At 41.1% G+C, this 17,307-nt stretch overlaps 1 protein-coding gene and 1 long non-coding RNA gene across 2 annotated transcripts in view; one reads left to right on the top strand and one right to left on the bottom strand.

Annotated features, from left to right (window-relative positions):
- The window catches only part of UBE2D3 (ubiquitin conjugating enzyme E2 D3), a 30,569-nt gene extending 21,609 nt beyond the window's left edge, over positions 1–8,960 (top strand). Inside the window, exons 4-8 of the mRNA XM_030564461.1 lie at positions 2,002–2,079; positions 2,455–2,560; positions 4,032–4,125; positions 6,216–6,265; positions 7,474–8,960. Coding sequence (XP_030420321.1) covers positions 2,002–2,079; positions 2,455–2,560; positions 4,032–4,125; positions 6,216–6,264 — 327 coding nt within the window. The 3' untranslated portion in view covers position 6,265; positions 7,474–8,960. The remainder of the gene's footprint in view (positions 1–2,001; positions 2,080–2,454; positions 2,561–4,031; positions 4,126–6,215; positions 6,266–7,473) is intronic.
- Positions 1–17,307, bottom strand: part of LOC115652452 — a 51,224-nt gene that overhangs the window by 11,466 nt on the left and 22,451 nt on the right. The window contains exons 2-3 of the long non-coding RNA XR_004000651.1: positions 11,317–11,734; positions 9,895–9,960 (exon numbers count right to left, since the gene is read on the bottom strand). This is a non-coding gene — a long non-coding RNA (uncharacterized LOC115652452). The remainder of the gene's footprint in view (positions 1–9,894; positions 9,961–11,316; positions 11,735–17,307) is intronic.

Genomic DNA, 17,307 nt, shown 5'->3' with positions numbered 1-17,307 from the left:
CTGACACAGAAGTCTAATAGTAAGGATTGAGTTCTCATTGTCAGAGACATATTAGGAAGCTTTCATAGTTCTTTTCTACACTTGTTCTAACCAGTTCTGTGACTTCACTTTAACTACTAAGACTTGCTTCCAGCATGTATACAGTAAAAGAGTTGAAGTAGTTCTTGAACTTCTCATTTGCCAATATAGCAGTTTTTCAGTGACTGCTGCATGATGCACTTAATCTCTGCCAAGGCTGTCTCATTGAAGTGTCAACTCTAGCATGACGATTTTGCCCCTTGACTTATCTGTTGGCTTTTAACTACATTGCTTCATTTGCAAATATTAAAGAATATATAAACTAAAGGAATAGGATGTGGCTAGTCTGTATATAAACAAGAGATTGGCCTTAAAGGATATAACATTTTAAAAAATAGATCAACAGAATAAAGCCATCTTCCAGTATTCCTATAGACCAAGTATGTGAAACCCATTGTGACAAGGATCAAACTACCCTTTTTTGCTCAGTCCTGAGGCCAAGAGTAGGGGGGGCTTAAGCAATAAGAGAGAACTACAAAATCGCAGAATGTGCTTCTTTAGCCAGCAAAGTTAAATATTGCACTTAAAGACTTTTTAATGAAGCTTATACTTTTTCTAAAACTTCCTCTTTTGTATGTGCTTCTCTTCTTCCTCCCTCTTTCTCCCCCCCCCCCGCCCCCCACACACACAAATGATAGGTCACTGGCTCAGTCTCCACCTTTTGAGAGTGTTCTCTGTTGCTGTACTTTGGGTGGTAATTCCACCACCACTTAAACCTGAGAATTTCCCCCCCTTGAGGTTATCATTATGATTGCCTTTTCCCTGAGCAGGGGAAGAAAATAAATTTCCAGGAACCTGGTTATGTGTAACCCAGAGGCAGGGATCCAGGCATGTGGTGAGAGAAAGGACTGGAAAGCTAAGCAGTGGTGATGGTGGGGACAGAATGTGCAGAAGGCTGGAAAGGACTGCAACTGGCCTACAAAAAACTGCTACAAGGGGAGTAGGGATCAGTTGCTTGTGGCTAGCCAGGCACTTAGGCCATGTCTACATCTAAAATTTTGCAGCGCTGGTTGTTACAGCTGTATTAGTACAGCTGTATAGGGCCAGCGCTGCAGAGTGGCCACACTTACAGCAACCAGCGCTGCATGTGGTGTTAGATGTGGCCACACTGCAGCGCTGTTGGGCGGCTTCAAGGGGGGTTCCGGGAACGCGAGAGCAAACCGGGAAAGGAGACCCGCTTCGCCGCGGTTTGCTCTCGCGTTCCCGGAGCCACCCTGCAAACCGCAGGGAAGGAGACCTGCTTGCTCGGGGTTCCGGGAACGAGAGAGCAAACCGGGAAAGGAGACCAGCTTGATTACCAGAGGCTTCCTCCTTCCACGGAGGTCAAGAAAAGCGCTGGTAAGTGTCTACATTGGATTACCAGCGCTGGATCACCAGCGCTGGATCCTCTACACCTGAGACAAAACGGGAGTACGGCCAGCGCTGCAAACAGGGAGTTGCAGCGCTGGTGATGCCCTGCAGATGTGTACACCTTCAAAGTTGCAGCGCTGTAACTCCCTCACCAGCGCTGCAACTTTCTGATGTAGACAAGCCCTTAGTCCCTCCTAAGCTCCTCTCATTCCAGCTTTCTCCTGACTCTCTGTGCTGCTGCAGTTTGGATACATCTGAAATTGCAAAGGGGACTGCAGGGTGGAAGAAGCTGTCAGAACCAGATCTGGCCTGCATGTGACACTTGCTTTAAACTAAGCCTTTACAGAATACAGTTGTTTTAGGAGGAAATTCGTTGCCAGTGACCAATTGGTGCAGTCAGTTATCTTTCCCCCAATATTAAGCCCAGGTATCATCAAAATTCAGTGCTTACATTGTGGATTAAACATCTTATTTGTGTTTTAAGTGAATGATTTGCCTTGCTAATTGAGTAGTGTATCTCCTTGCAAAAGTTAATTCAGGCGTATAATTACAGTGGACATGTTTCTTCGACAGAATGACAGTCCATATCAAGGTGGCGTATTCTTCTTGACAATTCACTTTCCTACAGACTACCCTTTCAAACCACCTAAGGCAAGTAGTCTTTTCTTTGTGAGACTAATGCTTTTTAATGAACCAAGCATAGGAATGGAAATTGGGAACATCTGAATTCTAATAGCAGCCCTGCTTCACTTGGGCTTTTTTTGTCTTGAACAAATCATTTTAACTTCTTCACTGCCAGACAAGTGGAGATGATACTTAACCATAAGAAGTGTTGATAACTCATGTTTGTACAGTGGTGAGGAAAAGTAGCATGTAAGTGCTGAGTATCTGATTCAAATGTTGGGTGTTCAGGAACCACAACACACACTTCAGTAAATCTGGTGCACTTATCTGTACTTGTGTGTAACTCTTAATTACGCTATTTAGCATATGTGAAACAAATACTTTATCTATTTTTTGTTATAGGTTGCATTTACAACAAGAATCTATCATCCAAATATTAACAGTAATGGCAGCATTTGTCTCGATATTCTAAGATCACAATGGTCTCCTGCTTTAACTATTTCTAAAGGTGAAGAAAACATTACAATTTCCCTCTTCCTTTTGATACTGTGATTTTTTTGCTTAGTTTTCTTGGCATTCCATTACTCTCCAATTATACTCTAGCCTGAGAAGGGCATCTTGCATATGTGGTAATGATTACATTGTTGTATGCTTATTTATTTCATCTTTTATTTAAAAAACAAAACAGTGTGCAGTTTTACTTTAGCTATTGCTAAACCTCTTTCTACTCACCAACATGAACCAGTGCAGCTGAATCCCTGTATGGATTCTTCTATTAGAGTGGCTTATTTCAGTTTTAAACTATTCCTAAATGAAGATAATCTGAAATTAACCTGGTTTTAAACCAAAATAAGTGTCTACACAACCTTTTGCATTGATTTAAGTAGGTCAGTCTAAAATTGTAACTTAAATTGGTGCATGTGTGCTCATAGAAAACTCCCAATTTTAGATTGTGATCAGTCTAATGCTTGGCAGTTAATTGCTAGCTGTTAATATGGAGTACTAATTTCCATATATGAATTTAGTAATCATATTTTAGACTGTGATCAGTATTGCTTTATGGCTTTTTCCCTTCCATTTCCTGTAAATGTGAATATTCTCATTAAATCTAGTGAATTCAACTCTTGAAACTAATTGACTTCAAGAAAAGCTCACCAGAGCTCACTTCCCTTTTTTGGTTTGGTAGATCCCCCTGAGATAGTTGCACTAGTCAGAATAAGCAAAGGGTTCTTTTATCTATAGAACTACTGATTCTTGCCTATTCAGGGAGCAAGAACCAAGCTTGTGTCTGAATTTGGATCTGCATGTTGTGTTGACACTATACCCCCAGCTTGCTTGCTTCTGAATTTTACAGTTTTAAAAAACACTGATGGGAAATGAAGAATGTAAAAAATAAGTTGCTTCAAACAGTATTTCTCCATAGTAGTCTTACTTTAGTGTTTCCTTTTATCTTATCAGTATGTATCTAGTTTGATCAGCCTAGAATATTACTGTATTATTACTATTGCAGAGAAGAAATACCATCTGATTCTAATCTGTTTATCAGAGACTTCTAGCTGTGAAAGAGCTGATCAACTATATAACATGGCTCAGTAGATTGCCACTCTGTAACGTTATAGTGTTTTTTGTTGTTGTTGTTGTTTTATAGTTTGGGCAGCGTTACCTTTCTCTGTGTATATTTGTGGGATGGTGGGAACTGCTAGAGTCAGAGGAGCTCAGGGACAAACAAAAGGGGTGGGGAGTAGTTAAACACCTTTATAAATATATTTTAATGATTGTAAGCCACACATTTAGAGTTGGGCTATGTAATTTGCCTCTAAACTTACACAGCATGCATCATAAACAGAAGACTAATGAATCTTTTCTTTATAGCATACTGAGGTTGTCCTAACAAAGCAAATTAACTGTATTTCCATTGTATTTAGCTGGGATCTTTGTTCAGATTTGACTGTTGAGCAATCTTTTTGGTTATTTTGCAGTTCTCTTATCCATTTGTTCACTGTTATGTGATCCAAATCCAGATGACCCCCTAGTGCCAGAGATTGCACGTATCTATAAAACAGACAGAGACAAGTAAGTACAGAATTATATAAGGATAATTTACTAATATACTGTGAAACATACTCTTCTTGTGTAAGAAAACAGTGGTAGGGAATGAATGAGATACTTGTGATCTCTCCCTCTTAGACTGAATTTGTGGCATAGGAAGAAGTAATTGGTTATGGTGAGAAGGTGACGGATTACTTAGATAAAGGAAATGCGGTAGATCTAATTTACCTCGATTTCAGTAAGGCATTTGACACGGTTCCGCATGGGGAACTGTTAGTTAAATTGGAAAAGATGGGGATGAATATGAAAGTTGTAAGGTGGATAAGGAACTGGTTAAAGGGGAGACTCCAGTGGGTCGTATTGAAGGGTGAACTGTCAGGCTGGAAGGAGGTTACTAGTGGAGTCCCTCAAGGGTCGGTTTTGGGACCGATCTTATTTAACCTTTTTATTACTGACCTTGGCACAAAGAGCGGGAATGTGCTAATAAAGTTTGCGGATGACACAAAGTTGGGGGGTATTGCTAACACGGAGAAGGACAGGGATACTATTCAGGAAGATCTGGACCACCTTGTAAACTGGAGTAAGAGTAATAGGATGAAATACAATAGTGAAAAGTGCAAAGTCATGCACTTAAAGATTAATAATAAGAATTTTAGATATACGTTGGGGACGCATCAGTTGGAAGCGACGGAGGAGGAGAAGGACCTTGGGGTATTGGTCGATAGCAGGATGACTATGAGCCGCCAATGTGATACGGCTGTTAAAAAAGCAAATGCGATTTTAGGATGCATCAGGCGAGGTATTTCCAGCAGGGATAAGGAGGTGTTAGTACCGTTATATAAGGCGCTAGTGAGACCCCATCTGGAATATTGTGTGCAGTTCTGGTGTCCCATGTTTAAGAAGGATGAATTCAAATTGGAACAGGTCCAGAGACGGGCTACTAGGATGATCCGAGGAATGGAAAACCTGCCTTATGAAAGGAGACTCAAAGAGCTTGGCTTGTTTAGCCTGGCCAAAAGAAGGCTGCGGGGGGATATGCTTGTTCTATATAAATATATCAGGGGCGTTAACGTTAGGGAGGGAGAGGAATTATTTAAGTTTAGTTCTAATGTAGGCACGAGGACGAATGGGTACAAACTGGATATTAGGAAGTTTAGACTTGAAATTAGACGAAGGTTTCTAACCATTAGGGGAGTGAAGTTTTGGAACAGCCTTCCAAGGAAGTAGTGGGGGCAAAAGACTTATCTGGCTTCAAGACTAAGCTTGATAAATATATGGAGGGGATGTTATGATAGGATAGTTTAATTTGGGCAATTGATCTTGGATTATCACCAGATAAGTCTGCTCAATTGTCTGCGGGGAGATGTTGGATGGGATGGGAACTGAGTTACTGCAGAGAATTCCTTCTTGGGTGCTGGCTGGTGAGTCTTGCCCACATGCTCAGGGTTTAGCTGATCGCCATATTTGGGGTTGGGAAGGAATTTTCCTCCAGGGCGGATTGGCAGGGGCCCTGGAGGTTTTTCGCCTTCCTCTGCTGCGTGGGGCATGGGTCGCTTGCTGGTGGATTCTCTGCAGTTTGAGGTCTTCAAACCAGTTTTGAGGATTTCAATAACTCAGTCCTGGATTAGGGGTTGTATAAAAGTGGATGGGTAGGGTTCTGTGGCCTGCCTTGTGCAGGAGGTCAGACTAGATGATCATATTGGTCCCTTCTGACCTATGAGTCTATGAGATAACTATGAAGAAATGTGTGCTATCTTTGAAGCTGCAGGGAGGTGTTTCACTAATGTTGTAGTGATTTGTATTTGAAAGTTTATCTAAAATTATTGGTTTGCTCTAAGCAGTCTCATGTGAGACTCTCTGAAATAGTATCAGTTCATATAAAGCCTCTAAAGTCTGAGGAGAGAAATTACCCTTGTAAATACTCTAGTGCGCCTTCTTTTGATAACTGCATACTTTTTCCATTTTGACGCTTCCCATTGGCTAAAGGTGTGGTGTTCTATCTGCGTAGAAACTGTTTTGTCTCAAGCATGGTTTTTACAGTTGTACTCAGATAGAACTCAGTGAAATAGCTGTTGAAGTTTGTATATTAATATTAAATATACTTGTCCAATTAGGTACAATAGGTTAGCAAGAGAGTGGACAGAGAAATACGCTATGCTGTAGGGTAAGAATATTTGCACTTGACGGTGCATTTAACAAAATGGAGACGGTCAGCACTTGAGTGCTGCATGCTTTAAGACACTGGATTAACTAACAAAGATAATGGATTTATCAGTTATTGAACCTGAATATTTAACAGCTTGATCTGTGATTAGTGTGAAATGTATTTGCCAATTACTATATCTCACAAATAGATAATATTCTTGCATGGCAAAACAAACATAGCGGTGGTAGTAAGAAACAGATTTTTTTGAATTGTTGAGGTTCTGAAAGATCTTGTACCTCTCTCCTGGTAAGTATTTAACCAAATTTTGTAGAGACTGGGGGTGGAGGGAACTGGTCTGTGTAGTCAAACCACCATGTATAAATAAAAATCTAGGTGGTCCAAATTCAGACTGTGTGTACAGGCAAAATTGAATGTGCTAAAAAAGGGAAAAGTACTGTTTTTGGTTATTTGGGTTTTTTTACTTTTGTTTGTATAGTTAGAAATTAACTTTAATACTGACAAGCATGCTGTTAAGAAACTAATTGTATCCGCCCAATTCCTGTAGATTAGTATGTTGTACAAAAAGTTCATGGCCTATTTTAATAACCTTTTCTAAAAGCAAACACTGGCTGGAATTCATTGTCATTATTTTTCAGTTAAAACCTCTGTGCCTGGGCAGAATACTGGTATGAAAAATGGGTCTTGCATCATTCTCCAACTGAAAAGGAAATTTTGTCAGGACATAACTGAAAATCCACCAATAACATAATTGACTGTAGGGTTCAATATATCCTCTCTAATCATAGCACGCAGTATTCTTTAGACTTGGTTCTAAAATCAGGCTCCAAACAACCTAATATATCTATCAAAAAAGTGAACTTTTAATTTTCACCCCTTTTCACTCCCCCACCCCATGCAATAATCTTTCATAACATGCTTCTAGCAACTTACCTATCTTTTATGCAATCTAAGTGTGTTTCAAATAGTCTCAAAATGTAGGCATTTGTTCTAAGTTTCTTGAAGACGTTCTAGTAAGACTTATTTTTCTTCAGTAAAAGATCACATATGAAAGTATAGAAAGAACTGGAACAGCCAGTTGAAAGAAGCAGCAGCAGTGAATTTCTTCAGTAAGGAATTACTGAAAACTTTCTTCTAAAAGTAGTATATTAAATATCACTTTGTGCTTTAACTGGACCTGTTTAATGTGTTTCCGCCTTTATTCACAGATACAACAGAATATCTCGGGAATGGACTCAGAAGTATGCCATGTGATGATACCTTAAAAGTCAAAATAACCTGCATTATAGCTGGAATAAACTTTAAATTACTGTTCCTTTTTTGATTTTCTTATCCGGCTGCTCCCCTATCAGACCTCATCTTTTTATTTTTTTTGTTTACCTCCTTCCATTCATGCACATGCTCATCTGAGAAGACTTTAGTTTTTCCAGCTTTGGACAATAACTGCTTTTAGAATCTATAAAGTAGTTACACAAGAACAATTGCCCAACATTCAGAAATTTTTTTTAAAAGGAGCATGTGTATTATGTGGCCAATGTCTTCATTCTAACTTGGTTATGAGACTAAAACCATTCCTCACTGCTCTAACAGATACTGAAGATATCACCTGAGGGGAGGGGAGATGGATGTTCAATTTTCTCACATCAAAGGAAGTAACATTGCAGTAGCAACATCCATCCTGTTTTAAACCTTCCAGTGTTAGAGATTTGAGGTTTTATTATATGCTTATGCTCATAACTGACGTGGCTGAAGAATTGGTACAGAATCTATAGCATCAGAGCAGAAAATGTGATGTATCTTATGCATGTCAATAAAAGAATGACCAGTTCTTGTTCTACAGAGAATGAAAATTTGGAAGTCAAACATCCCTTGTATTCCAAAATAGGGTCTCAGAACATTTTTGTAATTCATTTAAATTTTGTTAGGAGGCTTGGAGCTATTAGTTAATCTGTCTTCCAGAACACTGTTTAATATAGCACTGAATAAATGAAGCAAGTTGTCAATGGATGAGTGATCAACTAATAGCTCTGCTAATAACTGATTTATTTTCTTCAATAAAGTTGCATAAACCAATGAGTTAGCTGCCTGGATTAATCAATATGGGAAACAATCTTTTGTAAAAGCAAAGCTGGTTTTTGTATATACTGTTGGGATTTGCCTCATTGTTTGACATCAAATAATGATGTAAAGTTCAATAGAGTGAATCTTTTGCCATTTTCAGTTATAATACTTGGTCTGTTGCAGGTTGACACATTGATCAGCCTGATGTATGCAGAATTAATAAGCTAACCTAGTAGTGTAGCCTTAGTGAGCTATACTTGGTACTGGGAGCCCAGAGTTCAAGGATGGACTTGGGACCCAGCAGATCTGAAATGGTGTATTGTGGAGGCATTTCCAGATGCACCCTGTTTGCTGACTGAGAAGCTTTTCTTCATCTTGTATACATGATAGCTGAAAGATCTTAATGTGAGAGTAATAATGGGGCAAAAACTGCAAAATAAAGTACTGTTTTGATGTGGGAGTTGTCATGAGGCTGTGTTGAAGTGACTTTACTATGTGGGATGTTTGTTATTCATTGAAAAGGACTTGTTCTGCCATGCTGCCATTTACATTAATGAATATTTTAATACAACAGACATCTATTTCAGGTGACGAAACTTGAATGAATAAAGAGTCATTGCTATTGGATTTTTAATTTGACAAGAAACATTGTCTTGTGCCATTAGTTTCTTTCCTCTGCAACAAGGGCATTATTAATCCTGCTCTTTTCTTTCCTGTCGTCTTCCTCATGAATTTCCTTTATTTTTTGTCTCCATTCTTACTGTTCATAGCTTCCCCCCAGTCCTATGCTATCAGTTTGTGCATCTGTGACTTCTCTCTGGCACCACTTTTTGCACTGCTTATAGTTCATGTGCATTCTAATTCCTTGTCTCCACATGGATATGGAAAGTTAGATGTAAAATAAATGTTAAACCTTAACTTTTTTATAAAATATTTGAATATGTAGTTTGGTACATGGTTTTGTTCTGGTTTTAAAATAGAGGTGCAATTGTGATTTCAAATACCATCTAGCTTTCTTAACTATGCTTTCTGGAATATTAGGCAAAGGTGTCATTCCTATCACTAGTTCAGTAACCAGATTCTTGTGGCGTTCTTCTCTGTTTATACAGGGTGTATCTATGTCAGTTCTTTTGGGATCAGGTGAATTTTTAAAGATGCAATTAAAAATGTTAGCTGAGCATTACAATTTAAGATTGAGCACATTGTCTTACCTCTCACATAATGTTGTGAAACAGATGTTGCTCAGACAGATGTCTTTATTGCTTGAGTGTCCATTTGATATATTTACTACCCCCTCTCCCAGGTACAATGTACTCCTCTTCAAACAAATTATAGGCTTGTTGCAGGAATTAATGGGTGAAGTTTGTAGCTTGTGTTATGCAGGTCAGATTAGTTTGTTAAATTTAGAAAGATGCATCTTTCTATTAATTTTGAGGTTCAGCAAACTCTTGCTTGCTATAAGAGCAGTACCATCTAACTTGAGCAGAAAATCAAGCCAGAAGACTATGAAGTGACCTGATTAGGAAGAGAAAAGTAGAATCCAGTTGAGATAGTGAGGTCACTCTTACCTGCCACAGGGAAAAAAAAGATGCCTTGGTCCTCAATCTACCCGAGTAATTCACCTGCAAAGGCACCTACAAATTGAAGCTGGATTAGGTATGTTAGAGTGAGGAAGCATTGTGCAAAATCAAGATAGAATCTATATTTAGCCAATCAGAAGTTTTCTGATAGTCAATGTCAGTTCACTGAAATTGAAAATTTCAGGTGTTCAGTGTATTCTCACTCATGGGATGTGCCAGACAGTGCTGCCTGAATTGTGTTCACACTGTGAATTTACAGTGCTTTTCTATGGGAATATGTCAACTTCAACTAAACTTAGGATGGAACCCTGCCTCGTTCGCTGCCAGTTTGCCTGTCTAGCTCCTTGGCAACTTCTCCATGAGAGCCAGGGAGCTGCTTTTTTTTTTTTTTTTTTTTTTTTTACTGGAAATACTGAAACATTCTCATAGCAGGAACATTTTGTGGTGTTTCTAAGACTAAATATTGTGGAATTTCAATTCTCAAAACTTTTTTATGGAGAAAGTTATGCTTTTGTCTATTGAGATGAAGCTTTTTTCCAGAACCTCAGTTTTTTGCAGAAATTAAATTTTCCCAGCCAGCTCTAAGATTTAAGTCAAGGATAGTATGTATAATAATGGAAGTAGTTCCCATGTTCTGAAGCTACTTTACAATTCAGAGGCTTAAATTGAATAGGAAAAATTAGGATTTTAAGACTTAAATATTCTAAATTACTTTTCTCTAATACAGCTACCGATTAATCCATTGTTGTCATGAGATAACAGAAAATATCAAATCAGTACAGGTCAGAATTTTGTCAGTGTTATGACAGCTTGAAGGAAGAAATTGACAACTCAATTTTAGTGTTAAACTCATACAGTAACTTGCTTGATAAGCATAAATAATCTTTAAAGGCCATGCACCTGTCAGTGGGTTTTAGATTAGGCCCTAAACAAATATTACTCAAATGTCCCAAATCTTCTAAACCTGTGTCATTATCAAAGGTGTTTTTGATGTCAGTTACTTTGAATATGAGAAGCAAAAAACAAGTGGAGCATAACTTAGGCTTTTAGTCTTTAAAAGCTTGTCAGGAAGCAAGGGAAGTTGAAAAATCTAGGGTATGTCTACACTGCGAAATTAGGTCAATTTTATAGAAGTCGATTTTATACAGTTAATTGTGTCCCCAGTAAGCACATTAAGTCAGCGGATTGCGTCCACAATACTGAGGCTAGCATCGACTTTCAGAGCGTTGCACTGTGGGTAGCTATCCCGCAGTCTCTGCTGCCCATTGGAATTTTGGGTTGAGCTCCAATGCCTGATGGGGCAAAAACATTGTCGCAGGTGGTTTGGGTACCTGTCATCAGCCCCCCCCCCCATCCCCCCGCACAAAAGCAGTGGCAAACAATCGTTTCTCGCCTTTTTTCCTGGGTTACCTGTGCGGATGACATATCACAGCAAGCATGGAGCCCACTCAGGTCACCATCACCGTTTTGTCTCCTGGGTGCTGCTAACAGATGTGGTACTACATTGCCACACAGCAGCAGCTCCTTGCCTTTGCGGTAGCAGACAATGCAATACAACTGCTTGTCGTCGTCTCCTAGGTGCTCCTGGCTGACCTCAGTGAGCTCGGTCGGGGTGCCTGGGCAGACATGCATGCTCCTGGCTGACCTCAGTGAGTGGCGCCTGGACATAAGTGGGAGTGACTCCAGGTCATTCTCGTCTTTAACTTTTCTCTCATGGAGATTGTCTTGCCTGGAATATTGTGAGCTGAAGGCTTCTGCCTCAGGCTTCTCTCCCAGCTGGCAGCACCGCACAGTTTGCACCTACCCTTGTTCCCATGGCTCATGAAACCTGGACAATAGTAAAGAGCAGTTCAGCTATAAACTGAGCAAGTGCAGAATGGTGTTAGAATGTGCTTTTGGACATCTAAACGCTTCCTGATGCTGTTTGCTGACTAGGCTGTTCGCGATTTAGAACAGCACAGCAAGGCGTGCTGTGCATCAGAGGCTTTGAAAATCAGTTTCATGACAGGCCAGACTTCGATGTGACAGTTGTGTTTGTCCTTGATGCAAACCTGTCCCCTTTGTTGATTTTAATTCCATGTAAGCCAACCCTTTAAGCCATGTTGTCAGTCGCCCCTCCCTCTGTGAGAGCAACAGCAGACAATCGTTTTGCACCTTTTTTCCGTTCAGATGCCATACTATGGCAAGCATGCAGCCCACTCAGCTGCCGCTGTTGTGTCCTGGGTGCTGCTGGCAGCAGACGGTGCAGTAGGACTACAAACTGTCATGGAATGACTGCTTCCGTTGTCACTCTGCTCTCCTGCAGACACCATACCATGACGAGCATGGAGCCCGCTCAGAACACTGTGGCAGTTATGAGCACTGTAAACACCAGGTGCATTATCGTGCACTATATGCAGCACCAGAACTTCAAAAGGAGGCGACGGCAGCGCCAGTGACGTGTGTTGAGGACATGGACACAGAATTCTCTCAAAGCACGGGCCCTGGGCAATTTGGACATAATGGTGGTAATGGGGCAGGTTCATGCTATGGAACACCGATTCTAGGTCCGGGAAACAAGCACAGACTGGTGGGACCGTGTAGTGTTGCAGTTCTGGGATGATTTCCAGTGGCTGCGAAACTTTTGCATGCACAAGGGCACTTTCATGGATCTTTGACTTGCTTTCCCCTGCCCTGAAGCGCAAGAATGCCAGACGAGAGCAGCCCTCACAGTTCACAAGCGAGTGGAGATAGCTCTCTGGAAGCTTGCAATGCCAGACAGCTACTGGTCAGTCGGGAATCAATTTGGAGTGGGCAAATCTACTGTGAGGGCTGCTGTGATCCAAGTAGCTAACATGATCACTGAGCTGCTGCTATCAAGGGTAGTGACTAAGGGAATCTCATTGCAGCAAAGCCATCTACTTTGACCTGCACATTTCCCAAACTGGTGGGTCGATAAATGAGCGCATATCCCTATCTTGGGATCGGAGTACCAAGGCAGCCAGTACATAAACCGCAAGGGGTACTTTTCAATGGTGCTACAAGCACTAGTGGATCACAAGGGATGTTTCACCAGCATCAGTGTGGGATGGCTGAGAAAGGTACATGATGCTCGCATCTTTAGGAATTCTGGTCTATGTGCATGGCTGCAGCAAGGAACTTACTTTCAGAACCAGAAAATAACAGTTGGGGATGTTGAAATGCCTATAGTTACCCTTGGGGACTCAGCCTATCCCTTAATGCCATGGCTCATGAAACCGTACACAGGCAGGCAGGAGCTGTTCAACTATAGGCTGATCAAGGCAGAATGGTGGTAGAATGTGCATTTGGATGTTTAAAAGTGCACTGGCACAGTTTACTGACTTAGTTAGACCTCAGCGAAACCAATATGCCCATCGTTATTACTGTTTGCTGTGTGCTCCACAGTATGTGAGAGTAAGGGGAGAAGTTTATGGATGGGTGGGAGGTTGAGGTAAATCGCCTGGCCGCTGATTACATGCAGCTGGACACCAGCGTGGTTAGAGCACAGCAGGGCGTGCTGTACATCAGAGAAGCTTTGAAAATCAATTTCATGACTGGCCAGGTACAGTGTGAAAGTTCTATTTTTCTCCTTGATGAGCCTCCCCCCTTGGTTCACTCTACTTCCCTGGTAAGCTAACCACTCTCCCCTCCCTCCTTCGATCACCGCTTGCAGAGTCAATAAAGTTGTTTCAAATTCATGCATTCTTATTAATTCATCACACAAATGGATGGATAACTGCCAAGGTAGTGCAGGAGAGGTGGGGGGGGGAGGAGGGAAGCACCGGGTGGGGTGGGAGAGGAGGGAAGGACAAGACTACACTGAACTTCAAAACTTATTGAATGTCAGCTTGCTGTTGCTTGGGCAGTCCTCTGGGGTAGAGTGGTTGGGTGCCTGGAGGCCCCCCCACCACTTTCTTGAGCATCTGTATGAGAGGCTATGAAACTTGGGAAGGAGGGCAGTTGTTTACACAGGGGCTGCAGCGCCAGTCTGTGCTCCTGCTGCTTTCCCTGCACCTCATCCATACGTTGAAGCATATCAGTTTGATCCTCCCGTAGCCTCAGCATTGCTTCCTGCCTCCTCTCATGATGCTGACGCCACCTATCATCTTGTTCCTGCCACCTGTCCTACATGTCCCTCCTGTCTTTGCGTTCATTTTGTTTTTTCCTGCACTCTGACATTGTCTGCCTCTGTGCATTCTGCTGGGCTCGTTCAGTGTGGGAGCACCACATGAGCTCAGAACATTTCAGCGTGAGTGGTTGGGGTTGTTTTTTTTTTTTTGTTTTTTTTGGGTTTTTTTTTGCCTTCTAATCTTTGCTAGCTTCTGGGATGGAGAGGATAGGGCGAGCGTTGAAACGTTTGCAGCTGCAGGAGACAAAGGGAGAGTAGTATTTAAAAACATGTTAGAGAACAATGGATAGACTTTCACAGTGAACCAAGCTGATAACATTACATAGCACGTGTGCTTTCTTTACAAGGTTGCATTTGCCTCTTATATTGAGGGCCTGCCAGCTTTGGTGTGAGAGATCAGACATGCTGGGCCGGCAGGCAACAGAATTTGGCTTGCAGGTAGACATAATGTGGGAATGGTTTCAAACAGCAATGCCCTCATTTCCCATACCAAGCACTCATTGGGTTGGCCATTTAAAAGGAGGGGCTGCGGTTTTTGGGTTAATGTGCAGCACAAACCCTACTGAACCCCTCACATACCCAATTCTCTGGGATGATCACTTCACCCCTCCTCCTACCACATGGCTAACAGCAGGGATGATTTCTGTTCAGCCATTCAGCCTCTGAATGTCCCCTTAATAAAATTCCCCTACTTCAACCAGGTGACCACGAATGATATCACTCCCCTGAGGATAACAGAGAGATAAAGAGGATTTCTGCTCAATCCCCATACACGTTAACAGATTTTTCCAGTAACTGTACGGGCTGCGAATGCATCCCAAGTCTTCAGGGCAAATTAATCATTAAACATGCTTGCTTTTAAACCATGTATTATATTTACAAAGATACACTCACCAGAGGTCCCTTCTCCACCTTCAAGATCTGGGAGCCTGCCTTGGGTGGGTTGGGACGGTACTGGCTCCAGAGTGATAAACAGTTCCTGGCTGTCGGGGATTGGGGGGGGGGAGGGTTTCTCTGCTTGTTTGCTGTGCACTGTCTACAACTTCATCATCTTCCTCGTCCCCAAAATCCGCATCCCTATTGCGTGAGAATCCTTGACGGAGTTCATGCACAGGGGTTGGGTAGTTGTTAGGGGCACCCCCTAGAATGGCATGCAGTTCATCATAAAATAGACATACCTGGGGCTTTGACCCGGAGCTGCCGTTTGCCTCTCTGGTTCTTTGGTAGGCTTGCCTGAGCTCCTTAAGTTTCACATGGCATTGCTGAGAGTCCCTTTTATAGTCTCTGTCCTTCATGCCCATGGAAATTTTTTTTAAACATTTGGGCATTTTGTCTTTCGGAACAGAGTTCTGATAGCACGGATTCCTCTCCCCATACAGTGATCAGATCCAGTACCTCTCGTTAGCTCCATGCTGGAGCTCTTTTGCGATTCTGGGACTCCATAGTCACTGTGCTGATCAGCTCACTACACTGGCCAAACAGGAAATTAAATTCAAAAGTTCGTGGGACTTTTCCTGTCTACCTTGCCAGTGCATCTGAGCTGAGCACGCTGTCCAGAGCGGTCACAATGGAGCACTCTGGGATAGCCCCCAGAGGCCAATACCGTTGAATTGCATCCACACTACCCCAAATTCGGCCCAGCAAGGTTGATTTCAGTATTAATCACCTAGTCGGGGAGGAGTATAGAAATTGATTTTAGGTCGACAAATATGGCTTCGTGTGGACAGTTGTAGGGTTAAAAATCGATCTAACACTGCTAAATTTGACCTAAACTTGTAATGTAGAGCAGGGCCTAGAAAGGTAAGTTAGAGGATCTTTGTTTTTTTACCTTCTGGTGATTAGAAACATGTTTAAAAATGTTCTAGTCTTTATGTAATCAGGGAAAAGTCTTAATTCAGATACTATCTACCCCTTTTAATGTTAGAACATCCAAAGCTAGAAATCTCATGTTCGCTGATATTCCCACTCAATTGCCAACATTGGATCCACTGTGATTAATAATTGCCAATCTGGTACTGAAGAAATCACCATTTCTTAAGACCACAGATAGCTGAAAGACTTGATTCCATTGAGCCATTGGATATGGTAAGTGGTTAAAAAAAAAACAAACTTTTATCTGCAAGTATGTCTAATACAGTGAATGACAGCTAAGGGAAACCGTGGTGGAGATTGGAGCGCAAATTAAGATCTTTTGCTGTGATCATAAGGTTATCTGAAAACTTTTCTTAAGGGAGCTTCAGCCCACCTCCCTCACTTTGATTGCATCTTTATGTAAAGAAAAATGAACTAAGAATAGTGTTTCAAATAATAGTACATGCATTATATAAATTAGCATGAGAATGTAATGAGTCACAATCTACAGCCAGTTAGATAACTCCTAAAGTACAAATTCTTTACTGCTATACACAAGCAAAGAGTATACCAAAAAACAAGATTTCTTTCATAAGTCTAAAAAGATATTGACAGTGGAGGGCTCAGCGCTTTGCTGAATATTTTCACTTTCAGTATAAATCTGAATAATCTATCATTCTTTTATTATGATTGCCACAAAAGTGTTTTGGTGGTGCATGTTTACAGTGTGTTTGAGGTAATTTGTCATAATCCCAAACTGAAAGCTTGCATATGCTCCTGCATGAAGATTGTCTTTATATGGCATAGAGTGGATTTTGGACTCAGAACGTGTTCTGTTTGTACCCACCAATTTTATCATTTTAGGCAAGTAATTTGGGCACTATTTTCAAAATTTTTGAACTACTTTGACTTCAGTGAGTTGTGAATGCTGATTAAGTCTTCTGATAAAGGCGAGTGCGAAATTTTATATAAATCAGCTTTAGCCAAAATGATCCTCTGTACAAAACAAACCTTAAGGCAGGAATTTTCAGGCTCTACTGTTTACCTAACTGCCAACACAGTCCTGAAAATCCCACTCAGCTATGTCACTTTGGAAGCTACTCACCTTTTAAAGTGAAGTAACTATTCTTGCCAAAAAGCAAAAATGGCAGATTGAAAAGCTTCTGCAGTATATACTCATTATTTGCTTTTTTTGCAATGTTGTATTCCTTTCTCTAATATGACAGTTTATATTAATGACCTAGTACTGCAGCTGCTGGGCTTTTGACTATTAAAATTAGTTAAGCTGGAGGTTGTTCTACCTTGTATTGTGTCCCTAAATAACTCAGTAAAAGTCACTGGAAGAATCATAAACTACCATCAAAGGGCTCCATGTGATAAACAATTGAATTGTAATAGTTTTGAGTGACTCATGGCAGTGC

Source organism: Gopherus evgoodei, chromosome 5 (genome assembly GCF_007399415.2).
Source record: "Gopherus evgoodei ecotype Sinaloan lineage chromosome 5, rGopEvg1_v1.p, whole genome shotgun sequence".
NCBI lineage: Eukaryota > Metazoa > Chordata > Testudines > Testudinidae > Gopherus > Gopherus evgoodei.
This window is presented reverse-complemented; position numbering and strand designations above follow the sequence as displayed.